Here is a 22892-nt window from a genome sequence, read left to right on the forward strand (position 1 = left end):
GGATTACTAGGGGAAGTTGTGACATAAAATCACAGATTTCCAAAGGCAAAACTGTAAAAAGTACAATTTACATCAAAATTTCCATGTGTAATGACAATAATATTATTCGTCAAGGGTAATTTGTTTCTCTCTCCAATTTTTTTCTCTCTGACACCTTTTACAACTTATACTTCTGACAGCTGGTTAAACTGACCTCTGACCACTATTCAGCAAATATTCAAATAAGCACCAACAAATATGCAAATTGGTATCAGCAAATAGGCAAATTAGCATGAGTAAATACACAGCAGCAATAACAAAACAAAAGCAATACAACACCTGGAGCAGAGTTTGTTGATAAAACTTCTATTACACCGACAAAAATAAAAATACATTGTAAATGTACATGGAGAGGTATCAAAATATAAGTTACTACAATTATATTTGAATTATTGAAATTTTTTGAACTAAAAATAATGGTGAACACATTTTCCATTTGTATTTCCTCTGTGAAATAATTGGCAGTGCTTTCCAGTGTTTTTTAAAATAATGATGGAACAAACCAAGCACGGCAATGGGAGAAGAAATTGGTCTCAGACAAAAATATCAAGGAAATTTTTTTCCTTTTTCCTTTTTTTAAGCCACCTTTACTTTCCACAGCTTTCAAAACTTCAGAACACAGGATGATCAATTGTATACTGTAATTTTAGAACGCAAACGATATTGTGAATAGCTGGTGAAAAATGTGAACTTTTTCAATAAATCTAGGGTGTCTTTATGCCAATTAGGTAAAGTCAACAGCCAATCAGCATTACCAATTTGTTGCATATTACCCAATCATAGCAGGCAATAAAGAACAATCACCTTCATGAAAGCTGTGGAAAATAGAGCTCCTTAGTTAAAAATACAACTGGCTCCTTGATGATTGACTTCTTACAATGACAGGTAGAAAAAATTTCCCAAGGCAGCAAGATTTACGTGTATACCAGGTGACCAGAGGTGTTCAAGTCCATCTCAGCTGTGGGGATATCCAATACAGGTTCCCTTTCTTTAAGTGGAGCATGTCTGGGTTCTGCATATACTTTGCTATATTTTCTGAAAGCAGAACACAGTATGATTAGCCTATATTTGAGAAGATTTACGTTGAATGTGCCTTGGGGTCAGTTTTTTACGACTCTCAAATTTTGACGATACTTTTCTGGTCAGCTTGTTGAGCAAATGATTCTTTCTGAGTCTTGTTTTTGTGAAAATTGAAAATTTAATTATTCCCTATGGAGTTAACGTAAGGTATAACCCTCATCTCATTCCTCTGACCTGCAACTCACTTGCATTTGATGAAAGCTTTCTCATTTAACCTCACACTTATGTCACTGCATACAGGATGACTATTTCACATCAGAAAGACTGATGATAAAGTTTTACCAGCAATTCACCTATTAAAAGTGAGTACTTCTGCCTGCCTGCAGAGGGCGCTTTACTTTGTGTTGGTAAAGTACAATAATGTGCTGAGGCTTGTGATTGTGAAAATGCTAATACGTACCATATCCAAAAGATCAAAGCACATGTTTCAATAGAATGTATAGACAAATTGAATATCACTGCTTAGATCCCTGGTGCATGAATTAGCTAGAAGCAAGCTGAAATCCAGCGTGCTGGGCCCGAGAGAAACCACGGCATTGACCGAATATAAGTGTATCAGCTTTTATAACTGACTCTACACCTGTGCCCTGGATAACAGGGAATATTCTATTTATTTATTTATTAAACACGGCAGAGAAAAAAGACATCAAAAAACAGAGCTAAAGCGAATAAATATTACTGATAAAAATCTGCAACATTGCCCTAAGTTACAGTTATATTAATGGGAGTTATCTGTGTTTGTCTGTCTTGCTTCAGTTTATGTCTTCAGTGGACATGCAGTAGACTGTGGAGTTAATAATGTGGACTTGAACAAGCATGGTGAACATGGTCTTTCATGTCAGTGATGTAATGTAACATAATTTTGTCTCTCAAGCTTAGTTCTAGTTTGCCATTTCATTCAGCAACTTAATATTGATATTACACAACTCTCTAAATTCACTAGCTGACATAACGAGTTCAAACAGACAACACAGAGAGACCTGCAGCATTTTGGAAGGCTGGGAAGAAGAGGGGCTATATAAGATTGGCGGAGTGTCAGCATAGCGGGAGTGTGGTACATAAAAACACCGGCATAAGTTACCATTTCACTGGTTTTTGGGATGCCTTCATCAATGTACGTATCCATTCACAGTACCAACTTGCTGCAAGGAAATCAATCCGTATTTCACATCATAATATGATACTATGAATACAAGTTGCAGCAGATATACAGCTTTACGAAGCAGACAACGTACTGACCTTATAGTATTGATTTTAGTCATGGATGACTCCTTTTGATCCCAAAATATTTGATAAAAGTTTTCACATTTTATCAACTGACTTCCTTTCACTGGACAAGACCAAACAAAATGTGTGATTGTGGAACTGTAGAATTTGACGGATGGTGGACTGGGGTGGTGGGGGTGTGGGGGTGAATAAGTTAATAAAAAAGCCACATATATGAACTGGCTTACTTTGGTGGTTTTTCAAGGTCACTGTAACTCTTCTTAGGCGGCGGAGGATGAGGTACTTGATTTGATATGACGTGAGCTGACCGTCCCCTGAATGGATCGGCAGAGCTGGCTTTGCTGCTGGCTGACTTGGCCAAGACGGCTTCAAACTCCTTCTTGTGACTCAGCAGACCCGGCATGATGTAGATGTTTTGTCTGAAGGCCGGTGGTGTGGCGTTGGGTAGTTGTAAGGGTGGGAGGTCACCGGCTGTGATGGGATGGAAGTTTAAGAAACAGAAAAAGAGAGAGAAAAGAACACCGTGCTAGTGAAATTGGACACAATGAACACATGTGTGTTGTTTTGAATTACGATAGAATGCACCTCAGGGGGTGGGGGTGGGGTTAGTTTTTCAGACACTCAAATTTTAACAGTATTTTTCTGGTCAGCTTGTGTAACTCACTTTGAAACTTGTGGATTATATGAAATTTTCAGTTTTGTTTTTGTGAAAGTTGAAAATTTCTCTCTTCCTCTCGAGTTGAAACAGGTACAGCAGCAATTTTGAATTTCCAATATCGGCAAATTTAAAGGAATTTGTCCTCCCAATCCAAAACATTTGCACACTGCCAGTGAGTTTCATTCCTGATTATTAGAGAGAATGTTTCATTGAGGAAAGTTTGGGCAAAAGTTTAAAACTTGCTGTTTTGAGGCACACACTACCTTAATTGTGTTTTACATGAAGAGTTTTTTGTGATCTGAGCTGTGGTTTCATTGTCAATTCACTAATCCTTTGGTCCAAAACCCATTGGTATTAACCCTTTGAGTACCAAAGTCAATTTTTGTCATCTTCATAAAATATATCCCAGTCAATTTTTTTTTCAAAATTTGCACAAATTTTGATAAAAACCTGTAGCCAATGAATTGTGATGACCATTTGGTCCAAAATTATCAAAAAAATTATAGAAAATTTCATAAATATTGATAAAATGTTGCACTAAAATTTTGGCTGGAAAAATTACAAATCTTATTGTGTTTGTCTTTTGGCTTTTTTGTTTTGGCTTACAGAAACATGGTAAGACTATTCGATCATTAAAACATTCCACATTACCATGACTAGATTTACACTGAAAAATACTAACTTCAAAAAATCGTGTCTCGACAAGCTTTACAGTAATTTTGTGACTTAAACATACCTATCTAAATCATCTCTGTGACACAAAATATTTCTGTTGTATCATTCATTAGCCCAGACAACCATAAATAGTTTTGCAGTTGTGTTTTATGCAAACACATGTTTGTTAAGACTATGGTGGACCACTCTCAGATCACAAAGACTCGAAATGATCACAGTGATGGAAAATTACTTTTACTCGATCAAACTGTAAATTTTAAAAGTGAAAATTGGGAAAAGGGGAGGGTTTCCACGTGGACACCAAGTGATCCATGGTCAGAAAAAGAAAACCCCCTTTTAATCGGTTGGCAACATGACAAAACCTGTTAGATGAAAAACAAAAGCAAAGCTGCCCGAAAGTGAAAGAGCATGAGTGCATGCATTGCTGCTATCTGTAGGACAAAATATCTCGTGAATCTGATGGAGCGCAAATGCAGTACATGACATCAGCTATGCCAACTAAAATTGCGCAAATTCAGCCATGGAACATGCAAAACATGGAAATAAAAAAAAATCAAATAACCCATAGAACCCAAACAAGCATTAACTCGTGAAGGAAAAAAACCAAAACAATACGATGTTATTTTTTTTGGTGTTGTTTTAAAGGGGTCACTGCTTCTATTGCATAGGTGTGTTATGAGGATTTCCATAGCAAACTGAAACAGAAGACCAAAAACAGTTATTCATTACAAAATGTTTTCATTGCAACCCTGTTTGCTGTTTACAAATATATCAAGAGTTTAATTACTGTAAACGTTATAGCATGCAATGTTTACTTTACAATTATAATGCAATGTACTATACTTTACTCAATATTTGATAGTTTCATTTTCAAATTTTTTATCACTATGACTTTATTACAACGTGTTAAAAGTTGAAACATAGAGGGGATGGCGTGGTGAAAGTTGAAAACTTCAAAGGCCTGCTGATTTGAAATAAGTGTCTGTATTTGTATTATTTCACAAAGATTGTGGACAATTTTGTTACTGAGATGAAAGCAGGCACACTCCTTGTAGAGTATATCTTATGCACAAAGTTGAAAAAATGACCTTGTGGATTCCTCTCGATTTCAATCTTGTAGAATTTGGAACATGAACTGCATGACAAAGAGTCAGATGGTTTCTCCCACGAAACTGTAAAAGTACCCTTGGTAATGACAGAACATCAGCCTGGGCTAAAATAATATATAATTTGATTTCATGGACTAAAACCAATTTTTAACACAATTACATTTTTGGATTACTTTTAAAATACTGATTGTTTTCATATGATACTATGCTAATCAATTTGCTTGTAGACAGATTTTTTATTAAAAGAGGGGAAATTTATCTCATAGCATGTTCAGACTACAAGAAAAACTTCTTCAAATTATGGTACCTAGTGAAGATGTAGATACTGGTAGATATGTTCATTGCTGCAAAAATTTTAATCATGTATAAATTGAATATACTTTGCATAAATTTTGAAGGAAAATGCAAATTCAAGAGAAAAATATATCCACTGTAATTTTAAATTCTTTCAGACATATTTTCAAATTTCTACAGTTTTCATTCAGTTGAACACCAGGACAGTGGTTTAGTTTTACCAGGCTGGGATAATTAAAATGGAAAGAACGCAGATATAAATCACCTCATAAGATACATGTTAATCTTCTCACCCTTCCATTCCGTATTTGAAATATACCGTATCTAAAAGCTGCATATTCATGAACAGTTTCAGCACCAGCATGCTCTGCGTTTCATGTTTCAGATTTCAGCAAAGTTCTGTGCTGCTAGGTTGCTGGTATATACATGTAGCAGTTACAACGCCTAAAAATCTATATGAATGTTCAGCTGGAATCTTTCCTTGAAGCCACTGTGGTGCATTAGCGCCATTTTTGAGCCAGTACAGGTCATCGAATGAGAGTTACCAATGAATATGTCAGCCAATAAAGTTGATGGCAGAAACTGCAATCTCAGAGTTATGTTTTAATAATTAAAGGTTGGAGAAGAAACATATTATTTGATACTTTGTGTAGCAAAAAAAAACAAATTATGGAGAAATTTGGACAAGTTTGGTCACATCTTGACTGGTTAAGAGCAGTGTTGACTGGTTTTGATTTGATTTTAATGTGGTCAGATTTGATTGGTTTGGATCAGTTAAGAACAGTTTGAACTAGTTTCAGTCAGTTTGCACAGTTTTGGACCACTTTGTAGGCTGGTTTGGGGATCAGATAGGCCTTTCTTGCGACGGAATAATTGATCATTGACTATGATAAGATTTGATATGTTCTGCTTTGGATCATCAGTGAAGGGGTTTAGTGGGAATTAACAATATGAAAAATTATTTAATAATTTTAGTTGCAAAAACGATAAAGTAATAATTCTACATAAATAATTTTGGCACATGATACAAAAAAAGAAAACATGCATTAAATTGTATGAGTAACTACATGTAAAAGAGTCAGTAGTGGTAACTTTTGCTGATTTGTTCATGGTTTTTCATTTTAATGTCAACTACAGTTTCCGGTTCTACTCCCAAAGTATGTTGAGATACGCAGTATTCAGCTCGTCAACTCAGCCTGTACATGTGTAGACTGCATTGCTATTGTTGACAAGTGAATTCGGGTCTTCACTAGAATTCTAATGTAAACAAGAAATATGCATTTTACATCTACAGCTGCTGTGTTGACAAACTAGATAGTTGGTGTTTCAACATGCTTTGAGGAGTAGAACAAGAACTTGCAGTTGACAGACAAAACAAAAGTAGTGAAAAATCCTCAGAAGTTACAGCTACTTGCCCTTTGATAATATTCTATTACTAACATCACAAGAGCAGTCTCGTTGCCATGGGCACTATAAATCAATAATGTAACAGTATCAAAACTGTGGTATACTGCAATATAGAAATCTGCAAGTCTGATACAATGACTCACCCAGTGATCCGTCCCCTAATCCAGAAAATGTTTCATTTTCAAATCTTTGTCGGCGTTTAGCCTCCTTTGCTTCTTTCCACTTCATGAGGAATCTCTTCTCTGTTTCACTGATTTCCTTCCCATCCAGTATTGCTATAGGATGCAATAATTCAAATTTTGACATTCAATGTTGGAATATGATTGACAAACTTCTGGACAGTTCTGAGTAGTGGGTATTATTTGAATTCTAAAATTGAGTTTTCTGGTGATCAGCTGTCACTAGTTATGTGGTTATGCACTTAAAACAATCATTTTCAAATTCTTCTAAGAACATTTTGTCATTGTTATTTTTCTTTATTGCACACTTGACTTTATATCCATATGAAAAACTGAAAAACCAAGTGTGAAGGGATGCATTTCCTATATAAGATATGCTACATGAGCAAATCTCTTTCCTGGAGTATGAAAAACGTTTACTGTCTTATTTTTTTGAAAATCAAAAATTTTGTTTTTCCCACTGAGTTAACACAGCAATGGCAGCTGGCCATTTTGAATTTCAAATAACGGTAAATGTTACATGATTTGTTTCTCTTGTACCAAACTTTGCATGGTGACCCCTTGATTTTTATTCTTAATTTTGTAAGAGGATTGTTGAAAGTTTCACTGAGGAAAGTTTGAGCAACAGTTTAAGCCCTGCACTTTCTAGGCGCATACTACCTTAATGTCAGTTGCAAAAAACCAAATCACTCCACTCACAAGCGAGGGGGTATTATCTAACCTCATTTGCAATAAGCACACCACTGATGATAAAAACTCACCTAGGGACTCTGACATGACGATGACACGATCTCTGTATTTACTCTTATGACAGATGGGATTTCCTGACAACTCTAGTCTCCAGAGATGTGACCAGCACCCAATGACCTGTGACAGAGCCTTCATGTCTTTCAGTTTGTTGTCACTGGCCATGAACTGCGACAGGTTGAGTAGCAATCTCAGATCAGTGATGTCATCCAGGTTATTACCTGAGACATTGAATATTTGTAAACAAGGCTGAGAGAGAGAGAGAGAGAGAGAGAGAGAAAGATTAGTATCTATTAGTATTTCCAGTTTAAGTAGAAGTATAATAAATTTACAATTACGATTCACTATTGCCATAGAAAATAGTATTACTGTCCAGGCTGACAACTAATATATAATACACATTAAGGATGTACTATCTGAAAAACATAAGCGTACTGCGCCGATTTCCGCGCAGAAATGTATCCATAGTAACCACGCATGCATAGTGACGTTCTGAATGTTTTTGCGTTGTACAAAATGTCGTCTGCAGGTAAAGGAAAATCGCGCCGAGAAAATGTTTAGCGTGCCCTCAAAACACGCTGGAAGGCATGAGAATTCAGCGAGATAAAAAAAGAGATAAAAAAAATGCAACATGACCGTAGCCTGTACAGCGTAAGTCTGAAGTGTGACGTCAGATTCGCTATACTGTATAATCCCAATGATAGTGTCGCTAATAGACCTACTGAAGAATGGAAGAATGGCCGTCGCATTGTCGATTTGAGTGAACTAGCCGAATCTTGACACTTGTGTCAGTTGCGGGCTTGCCTTTACGATTGTCATCGTGTATTGGAGAAACGCCAAGTTCACGGCCTCGGCTCTTGGCTCCACGTAGCCTGCAGCGAAGTCAACCTAATCCCCACTGATAAGCGTCACGGCAATAAATATTACATGATTTTTTGTATGCTGTATTAATATATAGACTCTAAAAAGTAGAAGAACCTAAAAGTCTTTGCTTTGTTCTGTCATTTCCCTCTCATTAAAGTTTACAGGTAGGCTTGAATCATGACCATGCCTGGACAAGGCCACTGCAGGTAGCCACTGCAGGTCAGCAGCATTTGAAGAGCGCCCTCGCGCGACGAACCCGGGAGAGCATGGTTTATCGCCAGAACCTGTAAATCCTAGTTAGATTTTGCACAATTGTGAAAAATCAAGCTCGGTGACCTACTAAACAAAATGTGGTTTTGAAAAATTCACAAAAAGAGCTATTATTTGGCAAAATTTGAGAAAATTGACATTAGTAGAAACTATCAATAATTGATAAATTACCCTCTCCCATTCCTAAAATTTGGGGCATATTTGTTGCAATTTTGGTTAAAAAATAAATATGATGACTTTTTAACTCAATTTTAATGTAAGTAAAATCTTCAAAGTAGCTTATGTTTATAATTTCTTTATTCTTTTACAGTGTAAACGTGAAAAATGCAATCATGATATAATATGAAAATGATGACCTGTTTTATTGATTTTTAGTGATTTTGTGAAAAACCGTGAATTTTTAATGTCATTTTGTAAAAAAACAAGCGCGGCAACCCCATCTTTTTTCCCAGTTTTGAACTATTCACATATGTAGGTATTCAAAAATCCCCATTTGAAAAAATTGACATTACTTTTACTTTTTCCGATCGTACATCCTTAACAGATCTTGAAACAAAATACACAAAACTGGGGACAACTGGGGATAAATATGATATAACAATAATTGAAAACATCATTAAAAGCTGGCAGTTGCTTCAATTTGGAAAAATAATTCATTCACTACTTATTCACTACTTGTGCCTAAAACTGACATAAAACGGTTTCCGTGTTTGTATCAAGAGTACAGTTTAAGGTGTTTACCCCAATGCCCATTAATCATGTCCACAATCATTATTGATAACGATAGGTCTGTTCCAAACCATGGTGGTGAAAGGGGCATAATTTCTTGAAGAAGTACACCTACTGTTCTACCGGTATGTGTGTTCCTGTATAATTTACACTTTGCAAATCTTTGCCGCTCATCGAATATTAAATGCATTGAAAAATATTTGACTCTCTGTAATCTTGGGAATTTCTTGAATTTCTTGCCTCATTCTTGAGTAAGCCCATACCAATACTGGTATATATGTATGTATACAGTATGTGTAATGTGTAAGGTGTTCTTGAGTCACAGAGCACTGTCACTGTGGTGTCTCAAATTGGCTAAGACGGCATGCCGATTTGTATGGACAGTATTGCATTCTCAGACAGATGTTTCATTGTTTTGAAAGCTTGAGGGTGCTGATCCCTGATTGGAGAGAAACTGTGAAATTGGATGCAGTCTCAATATTCACTGAACCAAAATCTTCAATCATGAGAGCAAAAACTGAATTATAATTACTTTCATATCATGTATTAATACTACACAAGATAAATTCATTTATAACCTGATAGACTCTCTGTAGTGTTATTATCTCATTGACTGTGAAGAGTGACCATTTTGGCTGGTTGCTATGGATACAACATTGCTATGGAAACATGATTTGTTTGAAATATGTTGCCTAATTTTATAAATTTGGTGTCCTTCTGATGACCTCAAAACACATAATACCTTCAATGAAAGTAAACTGATCCTACTTACTGACAGTGCCACCAATGACCTTGGGTCAAATAATAATTTTTCTCCCGGGGGTAACGTCTGATTCTCTACATGCAACTCTCGGAGTTGATCTAATTTTTCTAGGCCTTCTATGACAGTAATTTTGTTAGCACCAAGATATCTGCAAGAAAAGATTGGTTCATGATTGTGAATGATGGTTTTGTTGTAAGGCAAAAATAAATATACTGGTAGACAAGTAAAACAACACGGGGCTATAGATGTGAGGAATATTGCAATACAAAATTTTTAAGTTGAAGAATTAACTCTTTGAGTGCTGCATTTTTTCCCACCAAAATTTTAGTGCAACATTTTACCAATTTTTATGAACTTTTCTGTAATTTTTGTGATAATTTTGGACCACATGAACCCAACATTTCATTAGCCACGAATTTTTTACAAAATATTGGCAAAAATGTAACAAATATGGACTTAGGTAGATTTTTTAAGGGTGACAAAATTGACTTTGGCGCTCAAAGGGTTAATAATGAGATGAAAAACACGACATGTTTGTGAACACATTTACATGTACATTTCTTTGTCTGAATAGGGTAGAAAACATCTCCTGAAAATCATGCAAATCTTACAAGGTATTCATTCATGCAAAATTTTGGAAACTTCAGTGACAGTTAAACAGAAAATTGGATGCTCAAGCAAATCAAGATTTCAATTTCCAATAAAGTTCAATGTGACACCTATTATTTGATTTTTTGATTGTTAAAAAAGATGAATTTGAAGTTTCCCGAGCAAAACATCAATATTAACCTTCGACATATAAGATGCGTTCTACATTAAATGATTTTATGCACCAATATATTGCAACACAGGTTTGTAACACTTGGTTGAGCTGTTAGACACACTTTTGTGTTCTATATCTGGTGGTACCAAATGACACAGCCTTATACGGTAAACACAGTTAAAATTTGTCAATAAACTTGACATCTTTATAAAACTTGACGACAGGCAAGATCGGTTGCTATTGTAATGGTACAAACATACCATGCCTCATGGGGACAAAGTATGAAATGTGATAAAAAAGTACAACAGGTACAAGTGTAACAGTCACTAGTGCCCATTGGCACATTAAATTTGTGCAATCTTTGAGAGTCACTTCAGAAATTTCTGGAAATTTCTTTGAATAAGCCTTTCATAAATTGTCTTACATGAATATCACACATCTAAAAATCAACATTAATTCCTGTAGAGTTTGATGTGAAAATGGGGTCAGGTAAGTGCATACTCACAATTTGGAGAGCTTCGTAAGCGAGGAAAGTTGTTCAATTTTACTGATGTCATTATTTTGAAGATAAAGATGCGTTAGGTTGGAAGCACATCCTAAATTCTGTATCTTGGATACCTTGTTGTCATAGAGATATAAGACTGATAAATTCCTACATTGTGAAAGATCCTCCTGTGAAGAGAAAAAAAAAATCACCAAATGGATGGATCAGTTGACAAGGAATGGTTACAACTCAGCTATCGGCAAATTTCTCTCAAAATACACTGTATTCAGTTTCAGATAGAGAGCGATTCTCTGACAATGCTAACTATTAAGCATTCTTGAATATTTTTTACCCTGTGATATGCTGAACAAAGGAAAATCAAACTCAGTTTCTACAATGCTATGAGGTTGATCAGTTTTGACTGGCGACACTGTGCCAAACACCTGAGTAATCAGAGACAACGGAATGTTGTGCGGCACAAATGAATAAATTATAGACAGGTGTAGCAATTACTTGTTGACAATATAACAGCAAAGTAAATATCAAATGTTAAGTGAAAACCATGCCACATACACGCAAACACAGCCCTTTCTATTGTAGTATTTTACTCTAGAAAAGACTAAAAACATCAAATTTGCACTTATGACCAATGTCACATGAATTTGCACTGGTTTACATACAACTTTATCATTTGTACAAGAAGATCTCAACTACATGTATGTATTAGGTGATCGAATACACTGGCCACTAAAAAATACTTTTTGTGAAAACCATACAAAGATGAACCAAAAGTAAACATTATTTTTCATAATTTGGACTCTTCATTTTCTGACCATTAAATATACACTTCATCATTGATAAAGCTCTTCAGGCAAGCTAACAACTGACAACACCCATAGCAACACTATCAATGTTATTGACTGGCTTCTTGTACATGAAAATCATTATAAATGTCCAATATGGCTAGCTTATAGTTATAGCCATGTCAAGTAATTATTAAACAACCCTACACAAATTCTTCAGACACAAGTACTCACATACACATACAGATACACCAAGTGTACTGGCTTTGTACATGCTATTTCTCTGATTTTTAATACTCACAGTCCCTTGTGTAGCAGAGAGACTGTGTTTAAACCGGTAACTCTCGGTAGGGCCCTACCGAGAAAAAATCGATGAAAATGGGCGGAGCAAAACATAACTAATATGGTTTCTTTGTGAACAAAAAGTAGCAAATTAAAACAGCTGGTTGAACACCTCCAAAAATAGAACGTGCACGCCACATACTGTAAACATTGACTGCACGGTGACTTTACGTATACTATTTTCACCCAATTTTACGGTTTACTTTCCATACGTTACATCCACTCATTTCCCAATAGGTTTTTCTTGAACATAGACTTTTTCGAAGTCTTACTGGAGCAGAGGTTCGGCGCGGCGTCGCCTCGGATTTGTACAAACCGTGATGACGTTGCCAGGCGATCGATCGACACTCCTTAGTTCTCATGCGTCATGGTATACGTGTTCTCGTCCGAAAACGAAGCGTTTGTCATTGTATTCAGCGCCTTTTTGAATGATTCAACATAATGCATATCATGACAGTGGCAATAGCTATCCGCATCTTTGTATACGGGTAAACGATGCAGAAATCGTAGAAAATGTAGTTTTCTGCCACGGGATCTATTATCGGGGTTTTCCTCGGCTCAGTCATAGTATATATAGTGTACATCACTCTTGCAGGGAGTCTTGATTGAAGATAATAATGAAGCACCGTTTTGTCCAAACGCCGTCCTAGAAATGCCGCATTTCAGGAAAGAACGGGAAAAAATCAAAACAGTTCTGAAAGAACAGCAAATTCGCCTACTAGATGTCCAAATTTATCGAGTGTGGTTATTTCAATGGACGACGGACATTTACCACAATGCTCAACGGCCAAGTCGTCTACCAAATTTTGTAGAGCTTTTGTCTTACAAACAATCCTTTCCTCGTTCGACCTTAGTTCAGCGAGGCAGGGCTGTGTCTCCATTATAAAACGTAGTTTTCCACAGTTCTTGGATGGTAGTTGTAGTTTCCTTTTCAAAACTTTCGTTGTCTCATGAACTCGGCGCTGTCGGATGGGAGGGTACCGACGACTATTCCCCGGCTTCGATTACAAGTTTTATGGTGACCGAAATGAAATGTGGTGTCGATTTGTTGTCTTATGATTATTTCAAAAAGCTTCTGAAAAATACTTATTTTAGAAATCAAACCTGTTAATATTTAATCACCAAAAATAAAATCAGAATAAAGTGATTTCATAAATTCTCCGAGCATTCGTTTCAATGTTCATCCCTCCTTATAAAATGGTGAGTTCTAGTATTTCGCTACTTTGAACGATCCCGCCAAAATCGAGTGCACTGCACTTCTACACTCTCCACGCAGTCGCGATACTATTCATTACAAACGCGTGGTAGTCAGAGTCAGACTGCTAATCACACTATGTCAGCTGGCTTTATGAAGATAGCGGTCACTGATGAGCACTAGAGGTAGCCACGGGAATTTTCTTTGCCAGGAATGAATTGGAGCTAACTGTGATGGGGATCGAGCGCGGACATTTGAGTGCAACTTATGGGACTGATTAGTACGGTGACCTCAGCTGCCGCCGGCGACGTTTGTCAACTCGACGTGTGATCACTGAGATCAGTATAAGTGACCCAGCACAGTGACGACCGAATATGCCGAAGGCGATTGCAGGCGTCAAAAAAATCCCGGTTTTGTCAGCACATTGGAGGCTACTTGTCTTTTTGAATTTTGACTTTGTTCGCTTTGTGTTGCATAGGCATGCACGGCTTTAGATCGGGAAAAAAAATGTATATCACTTTTGGAAACAGCTATAAAGAAGCGATAGTTACGCATATCGCATTGCGATGATTGCGCTTTCAACAGTACGTTGACTAGAGGGTAAAACTTGACATTTGAAAAGAAGATAGAAGATATACAGACAGTGTAGACAAAGTGAAAGATCATGCCAGAATTTGTGCTGGTACTTGTCCGTGGTCTCAACCCGAACATACCAGACGTACTTTATGCCGGGCATGAATGACAGTATAGGCCTTCCTGTCTGTAAAATGTACGGCTCAGGTAGGCCAACACAAATGAAAACGGTCCTTTTCAGGACCAACAAATTTTCCAAAAAGAGAACTACCGAATCAAATGTGTTTGCATGTATTTGTTATACACAGTGTGTGTGCGTTTGTATCTTTCGGTACGCTCCGAGTATTTGGTGTTTTTCCCCGCCTTGAACAATCAACGCTACGTACGGAAAAAGTAAACAACGTATCGCTAATGACTCATTTGCAATTTGCATATCATGTCAATCATGCAGATTCAAACTGAACATCGAACGTTATACCGGCGATATTACCGGCAAATATTTTATCCTTTTTCTGGTTCCAGACGTCATTTCAAATTTAATTTCGTCAGAAACCAAGTATATTGTGCCCCAAATACTTATACACATATCCCTCAATTTCCAAGAAAAAAATTAATCGTTAGATTTCTTAATTAACGGTTTTTATGGACGGCGTCCAGAGCGTACCGAGTACGTTTGAATATCCCACCATTATGACCACTCTCGTAGGTTCTCGCGCTTTTATACGGAGTTGGGGCTTTAATACTGAAGTTTTGTAAGCTGACCTTAAAATAAACACTACAATATGATTTATACTTGTTTTTTATAACCAAGCCAGTTGGATGGAAAGCAATGCATTATTGATGACAAGTGTTTTGTAAAACTTCATTCAATTATAGCTGCATTCTTTCAAGTCTTTCAAAGACACTGTTCAACCAATCAGGACACTATTTAATCAATGTCTGCATTGTCAGACACAGAAGACATTATTAATTATTCATGAACTATCAGACTGTCTTGAGTAAATGTGATGTTTACATGTTGAATAATGCTACACATACATGTATTAGTAAATATTAGCTAGGTGAGTCATCGTTTGCATATTCCTAGCTACAACTTTTAAAACAAACATAGCTGGTACCTGAATCTTGAATAAGCAGATTAAGAAATTTGTCATCTGTGTAAAAATCAATTGAAATATAGATTGATGAAAAAATGCCACAAAAAAAAACACAAATAAACTAACATACAGCTTTTACAACTGTTACCAATAAACTTCCTTTTACATATCAAAAAAGAAAACCTTCATCAAGGTAAACAACAACAAACTCTGGTCTGATTATAAATGTATATTGTACCGACAGTATATATGCCCAAATATCAAAACCGAATATATTGAAGGAATAAACTTCAGCAGACTGTCAGGCTGATGGTGAGGTGATCAAGAAATTGAAAGAGTATACTTTGGCAGACTATATATACTGTACTATACTTTGTCGGGGTGAGCATGAAGGCTTGGCCAGCCAAAAACTACCGTGTATGCCTGAGAAGCCAAGCGACCAGTGGACCGGTCTATACAGACAGACAGGAACCACAGGTGGTAAAATACATACTGGTAATGCAATTTCAATGTTGCATAAACACACACATATGTGCAGGCTATATTCTTAACCCTTTGAGCACCAATGTCAATTTTTGTCACCTTTATAAAATATACCATAGTCAATTTTTCTCAAATTTTTGCCAAAATTTTGACACAATACTGTAGTCGATGAAATATGATGTCTGTTTGGTCCAAAATTATAAAAAAAAATTCAGAAAAATTGGTAAAATGTGGCAATAAAATTTTGGTGGGAAAATAGCACTAAAAGGATTACGCAAAATTTGGAATAAAGTTATGTTTATGTAGTGAACATGGTTAGGATTGACTTCAGAATAGAAACATATCAATGAAATAGTTCTGTGAATGACAGAATGACCAGTTTGCAATGAATATACATCAACTTCAAGTGACATTATGGAATTCAAATATGAGAGAGTATTTAGAAAATACTCCCATCATAATTTTTGAGTGATTTTTTCCCAGTGATTGAAGATTAAGGAATTACGTACATACAGAAAATTGCAACATCATGGAACAAATTTCAATTCCAGTGCACAAGTAATCATAACTGTTTCTACAATTAATGTACTGCCACTGGTATACCAGTACCATACACCAACGTAACTGTCTGATGTTACAAGGTGACAGACCTGGTGATTAGGAAATCAATACTTAATTTTCTCTTCAACACTCCTTTGCTGAAAAAAGACATTAAATCATTGTATTGATCCAAAGTTGACATTAATAGGTTTCCAGGCACCTCTGGACACCATTGCAATAATTTTTTTTGATGAGGGCAATGTCCTGATGATACAAGTATTATGTATTAGATAATGGTCACAGCTCATTAAGTGACCCCAAAATTTGTTTTTTAAGCATTCAAGCTCTTTCATAAAGTTTCATGCTTTCCTACAATTTCTTGAAAGAGTATTAACAGTTGATACATATCAACTATGGACAAACTTTCACTACAAATTCAGTCACCTCTGTCATAAGATATGGCACAGTTTATGACATGTCTCCTACATACCGGTATCTATCAGATCAGAATATATATTATTGCTGAAAATTACAAAAACATACATCCACACATACTAACATACATTCACATGTACGTAGTCGTACAGACATACAGACCCCGCCAACCTACTATATAAGCTCTCTTTTGTATATATACATATACCAAATGTGAGCTAAAAACATGAGATCAGACTTATTTCTGAAAATCATGAGCAGCGACAAGCCTTTCATCTTGGCAGGAAAATACAGTGTTTGATAATATCTAAGTATTTTTTTTCTGATAAGCACAAACACAACATAGCAACTTGATAAACATACAAGCCTTATCTTCAAATTATTTATGTACATTTACCGACAAATTTTACATTTACAAAATTGGGCAATGGAGATACACAGTACTTAAAAATCTAGGTTGAATTTAATGAGGCAGTCTTTTACATGTAAACGCACTATAAAATCATTATAAACTGCCTGGGTTCACTTCTGGTCACCAACGTTCCTTGTGAAATTTGAAAATTTGACATCCATCAGATTGTGAAAATTAATTGACTTGTAAGATATATTTCTTTTATATGATATGATATGATTTTTATCATATATCGAGTTTATTTTATCAATGATATAATATATCGATTAGACTGCAGTGCCAAACAGGTATTGTTCTGGTGTCTGAGTGCTTGGGTTTTGCTATGAAATGGGGTGATAAATCTGTCTGTCTAAATGAATTCAACCACGTTCATTATCAACAAAAAATATAGTCCACTAGTTTTACTGGAGACAAACAAAAGCTCATCAAGGATACAGGGCTCATTTGCAGACATCAATCAATTTAAGACTGTAATTATTTTTTGCAAAAATGAGATCATGTCTGTCTGGTTGTTATGATGTTATTAACTGCACGATTCAAAATAGCAACAAACTGTCGTCTCAGACAAAGGAGTTGATGATAAGCAGTTTCCATCTAAAAGTATTCCCTGAAGATAGGAGTTCAAAAGTTAAAAAGTAGCTGAATTTGTACTGATTATAAAAGCCCTACGGATCAAAGGCATTCTGGTATGAAAGGAAATAGTTTCTTGCGACATGCTCCACTGTGCACATAATCGTTTCAAAGGTTCACTGACAGGCCAAGCATACAGTGACATGCATCGTCTTGGTTCTACTTAAACTCAATGCTTTTGTCTACGAGAGTTACAGAGGTTTATTTGCTTCAATATTGGTGACAGACGGTGCTGCTGAAATAAAGAGTTCATGGAAAACTTACCTGTACAGTACATGTACAGGTGTGGACAGAAGTTTTCTTCACATTTTACACATGCCTTGATATATTACAGTGTGTATATGGTGTAGTATGTATATTCATTAACATATTTGAAAGTGGTATCACTATTGGAGGTAAAGCAAATGGGTTGAATTGTCCTGTGATGTTTTCAATGGGGTGATACGCAAGCTTCATATACATTTTTAACCCTTTGAGTGCCAAAGTCGAATTTTGTCGCCTTTATCAAATATATCCCTGTCAAATTTTGTCAGATTTATGCCAAAATTTTGATAAAAATCTGTAGCCTATGAAATGCGATGTTAATTTGGTCAAAAATTATCAAAAAATTTACAGAAAAATTCATATAAACTGGTAAAATGTTGCATTAAAATTTTGGGCGGGAAAAATTGCAGCACCGAAAGCGTAAAGCTTTCATCGTGGCAAAGTGTAATTTGTGGACAATTTTCATCCCATTAACCTTCATAATTAACTGACATCATATCACCATAGAAAACAAAGGTGGAAGAAGGATTACAGAGACAAGTGTTGATGCACTTTATAATATTGTATTGTTATTATTGTACATGTAAACCATTTCGGTTACAATTTGTAAAGTTCATCGTACAGGATCCCTCAAGCATAATTTGAAACCTCACTTATAATCATAAATAAGTGGCATGTAACTTCTCTTTCTATATGATGTGATATTATCGCTTTTGTGAACCTGTCAGAATTTCTTGGCTTCTGTAAATGTATTGATTGTCTTCATAGACACAATGAAGTCCTAATAAACGACAATCAATGATGAGAGGTGAAAAAAAAAGAGAATTGAAAGAACATATCGTGTCGTTCTTTCTTCATCCACTTCATTAATTTCCTTTAGTACTCAATGTAGACCCTAAATTTTTCATCTCAATTTCCTTGGAATTTAAAACAGTCCATAGATATCAAAATCGATATCTTTTTTAGACTTCACTGGAATAAGGTTGCCATCTCAGCTTAGAATTATTGACATTTCATGCATTCACAGGTACTCTACAGTTATGTCAACGAAACAGTACTGCACAGTTATGTCAAGGAAACCTATGAAAAGCTGGCACTGCAGTGTTGAGGCTTGTGCAAATACACACAGACAATACAAGTACACTGACAGTGAGAAAACACTCAAAGACTGTCTCACTGTGCCTGTACTTTTACGTCAAGGAGTTTACTTTCCTGCTCAATGATTTCATTTGCCCGATTGTGCTTTGGAGAACGGACAATGAAATGGCTCTAAATCTAAGATACAATCACACATGATACTGTGTAAATGTTCACAAGTAATATGCTTTAGCATGACCAGGTAAAATTGCTAAAATTGACCATTTTCACACACTGAAAGAAACACAATATAAACATCCGTACCAGACTAACAGGGACTGTTACATATGATATCTGTATAATAAAATATTGACTTGGAAATTCTGTTTGTGGTAATGGACAAAATGATAACTTTCACAATAAATTGCTGAAATTGACCATTTTCACACACTGAATGAAATACAGTATAAACATCCATAGAAAATTTAACATGTATTGTTACATATGATGTCTGTATAATAAAATTATATTGGCTTGGAAATTCTTGTTGTGGTAATGGACAAAATTAAACTTTCACCAATTTCTAACTCTTCAGTGTTATGCACCTCTTTCTTAAAGTTTGATTTATATGCTCTGTTTTACAAAGGATTTGTTGTCAAGTATGGGGACTTTGTATTGTACTGAGAGAGCTAAGCAGCAGGTGACACCTGTACCTGCAAATCTCTGTTGATAAGATTTTACTGCCGTAGGTAGGTGATTTTCCCCTCCCTGGTAACCCAACAGCCACTTGTACTCAGTAAAATGAAATCTATGACATCATTGTCACCATTTGATCCCCAAACACTGTATTGTTGGCGCTATGATCACTCAAACAACTTCATCAATTGTACATACAAAACTATAACTTATGGCAACTTCAAACAAAGATACAAACACACAAAGATTGCCTGTACTTACTTAATGTCCTTGCAAAGGCTATTATTTTCAGATAAACTGAACATGTATATAATCCATTGATTTTATAGACCTTTGCACCTTATCTGATATACTCCAGTGGTGTAGAAAGCCATTGTGATTGTGATAGATATATACAATGTGCGCAGAATGGCTCTTTTAAAGTTCTTTACAGATGAACAGGTTTGATCTCAGTTTTCAAAGACTGTTGTAATCTATTCAGAGTGAGTGGGTGTGGTATTTTTATACACCTAGCCTCAAGCATTACTTTTTACACATGAGCTGCACTATATATACATTATCGCCATGGTACTGTGTAATACCTCGTTGGGAAGACAACTCACTTATTTATGGTAGGACCTTTCACGTCCAGAAAAAATAAAATAATTAAATGATATCCTTTTCGTAAAACTAAATTCCTTCTTGCCTTTGAGTACTGCAATTTTTCCCACCAAAATTTTAGTGCAACATTTTACCAATTTTTGTGAATTTTTCCAAAATTGTTTTGATAATTTTGGACCAAATGGACATTACTTTTTATGGGCTACAGTTTTTTATCAAAATTTTGGTGAAATCTGAAAAAAATTGACTAGGGTGTTATATATAACACAACAAAATTGACTTAGGCGCTCATAGGGTTAAAATTAGGTCTATTATCAGTTTGTCAATGTGTACATGTAATGCGATGATTATCAAATCTGATAACAACCTTGCAAAACTGTTAACAGACATTTGAATCTGAACCTTGCAGGGTTGTGCCATATCAATTGTTATCAATTATGAGTATGGACTTTTTACAGGAAGTTAGGATAGATCTGGTTTCAAGAGTCCTTGGGCTCAGTACTATTGTTTCTTACGGATACTGGAAATTACGTGTACATGTATGTTATCATTTTATTCCTCTGGTATTTTTTTCAAGTGGCATTGAAGGCATTTATCATTGAGCACTCTTTTTAGCATGTCCAAACATGCTACAATATATAAAATGGCTCATCCTGCAATGTAATAAACTCAACCAAATAATGTCAAAGAAATTGCTAGGCCCATGGCAAAATAACCCCAAACATTGCCCTTTTCAATAAACTCTGTGTCAGTGCTGTTTTTTAGATCTCTTTTCAAATTCTTGGATGCATGTCAAGTTCCAGTTGCTACGATCCTGACGTTGATGTAACAGTATTTGTAACATCTCCAAGCAGCTGTTACATCCTTGTGTTCATTTTAAACATGGTCAATATTTAAACACGGTTAATTCCCCAAACCTCTGGTGGAAAAACATCTATTCTAAGCCTTCATGTAAACTATGCTTTGTCTCATGACAAAGCTGGTACCTACGTAATTGTGTGCGGAGGAAAGAGAGAGTTATACTCTTAATTAGGGTAAATTATTAACGAATGTCATCGTGAAATGGACGCATGTACATTTGCATGGATCATTTGCCTTATGTTTTCAATAATGAACGCTCAAAAGATAAACAGCCTCAGGTTGTTAGTATGTAATGGCAACCATTGTGTCAGTTGTATACACAGTGTGTAAACACTCACTGGGTAATAGTCTATTACCGGTATAATAGTCTATTACATTTTACAAAAGTGTTACTTATATCAGGTGTGTGATGGAGTATTTAAGATACAAAGATCACTTTCACATGCTTTGTATTCTCTATACCCCACCTAGGATGTATTGTACAAGTTTTTTCTTTCACATGCAATGGAATGTGGCGAGGTAAGAAATGGAGCTAAAACACTGAAATAATGTCAACTGTATCCATGGCTGTAATCCAGAAGTCACACATTACAATGTGCATCTATTTTGTCATCTCTAATTTGTCATTTACAGTGTGTTCGTATAACAGTCATGAAAACTGTTTACAAAACATCACACTGTGACTGCATGATTGTGTACTCTGGGACAATTTCCAGTTTCAAACAAATGTAACAACTGGAAAATACTGCAGCCATGCAAAGTTGTCTCAGTGGCAAGCTCGTATACTGATCAGATATACACCACTACGGTAGTACACGGTCCCTCCACAAAAGGGACCTTGGGTAGTACCCGCCTGAAAATTCAAAGATTAAACTTTTCACCCAAACTTTCTGTAAAAAAATTGATCATTCCCTTTTGAAATCAAGAATAAAACTCTAGGGTCACTGAGCACAATGATGTACCAGAGGAACAAATAACCCAATATTCCCCAACTCTTGAAATTCAAAATGGCCGCCATCCCTGTGTTAACTCTATGGAGGAAAAATAAATTTTAAATTTCCAAAAAAATAAGACTGTATTCCAAAAGCTTCAAAGTGAGCCCTAACGAGTGGAAGACTAACAGCAATACTGTAAAGTTCGAGAGTCTGAATATCTGTCTCTGAGGTGCACTCTACCTTTAAAATTATTAAGTTTAATACAGGCAACCTCCGGAGAAACACTGAATTCTAGCACCAGGAGGATGTGGACCAATGTCAGAGAATGCTGACTGGCGTAGCAATGTCAATGTGAATGAAATATATATGTCAAGATGACTGGACAAAAACATGAACTTCACTGTTGCCATGATGCACACACATCATGACTTTGGTAGCCAGGCAATATCTGTGAAGGGGATGTGTTTCAGAGGTGTACTTGTACACTGTGTACAGAAGCTGTTTTTGTTTGAGCACCTCTGCCCAACATTACTCACACATTGCGAGATCTTGTGGATAATATTTATCTATACTGTCAGGGTAAAGATCAGAATTGAACTACAGCCTCATTCTGATGTCTGGTAAACAAGGTTTCTCTGTAAACAATGTTTCTTTTTTAGTC

General features: G+C 35.8%; 1 protein-coding gene across 1 annotated transcript in view; it reads right to left on the reverse strand.

Moving 5' to 3' along the window:
* Positions 1–784: 784 nt before the first annotated feature.
* The window catches only part of LOC139133498 (protein phosphatase 1 regulatory subunit 42-like), a 29531-nt gene continuing 7423 nt past the window's right edge, over positions 785–22892 (reverse strand). The window contains exons 3-8 of the mRNA XM_070700131.1: positions 11310–11476; positions 10051–10189; positions 7430–7664; positions 6633–6764; positions 2574–2817; positions 785–1074 (exon numbers count right to left, since the gene is read on the reverse strand). Of these exons, the coding sequence (XP_070556232.1) occupies positions 954–1074; positions 2574–2817; positions 6633–6764; positions 7430–7664; positions 10051–10189; positions 11310–11476 (1038 nt within the window). The 3' untranslated portion in view covers positions 785–953. The remainder of the gene's footprint in view (positions 1075–2573; positions 2818–6632; positions 6765–7429; positions 7665–10050; positions 10190–11309; positions 11477–22892) is intronic.

The sequence above is a fragment of the Ptychodera flava genome, chromosome 5 (genome assembly GCF_041260155.1).
Source record: "Ptychodera flava strain L36383 chromosome 5, AS_Pfla_20210202, whole genome shotgun sequence".
In the NCBI taxonomy this organism is placed as follows: domain Eukaryota; kingdom Metazoa; phylum Hemichordata; class Enteropneusta; family Ptychoderidae; genus Ptychodera; species Ptychodera flava.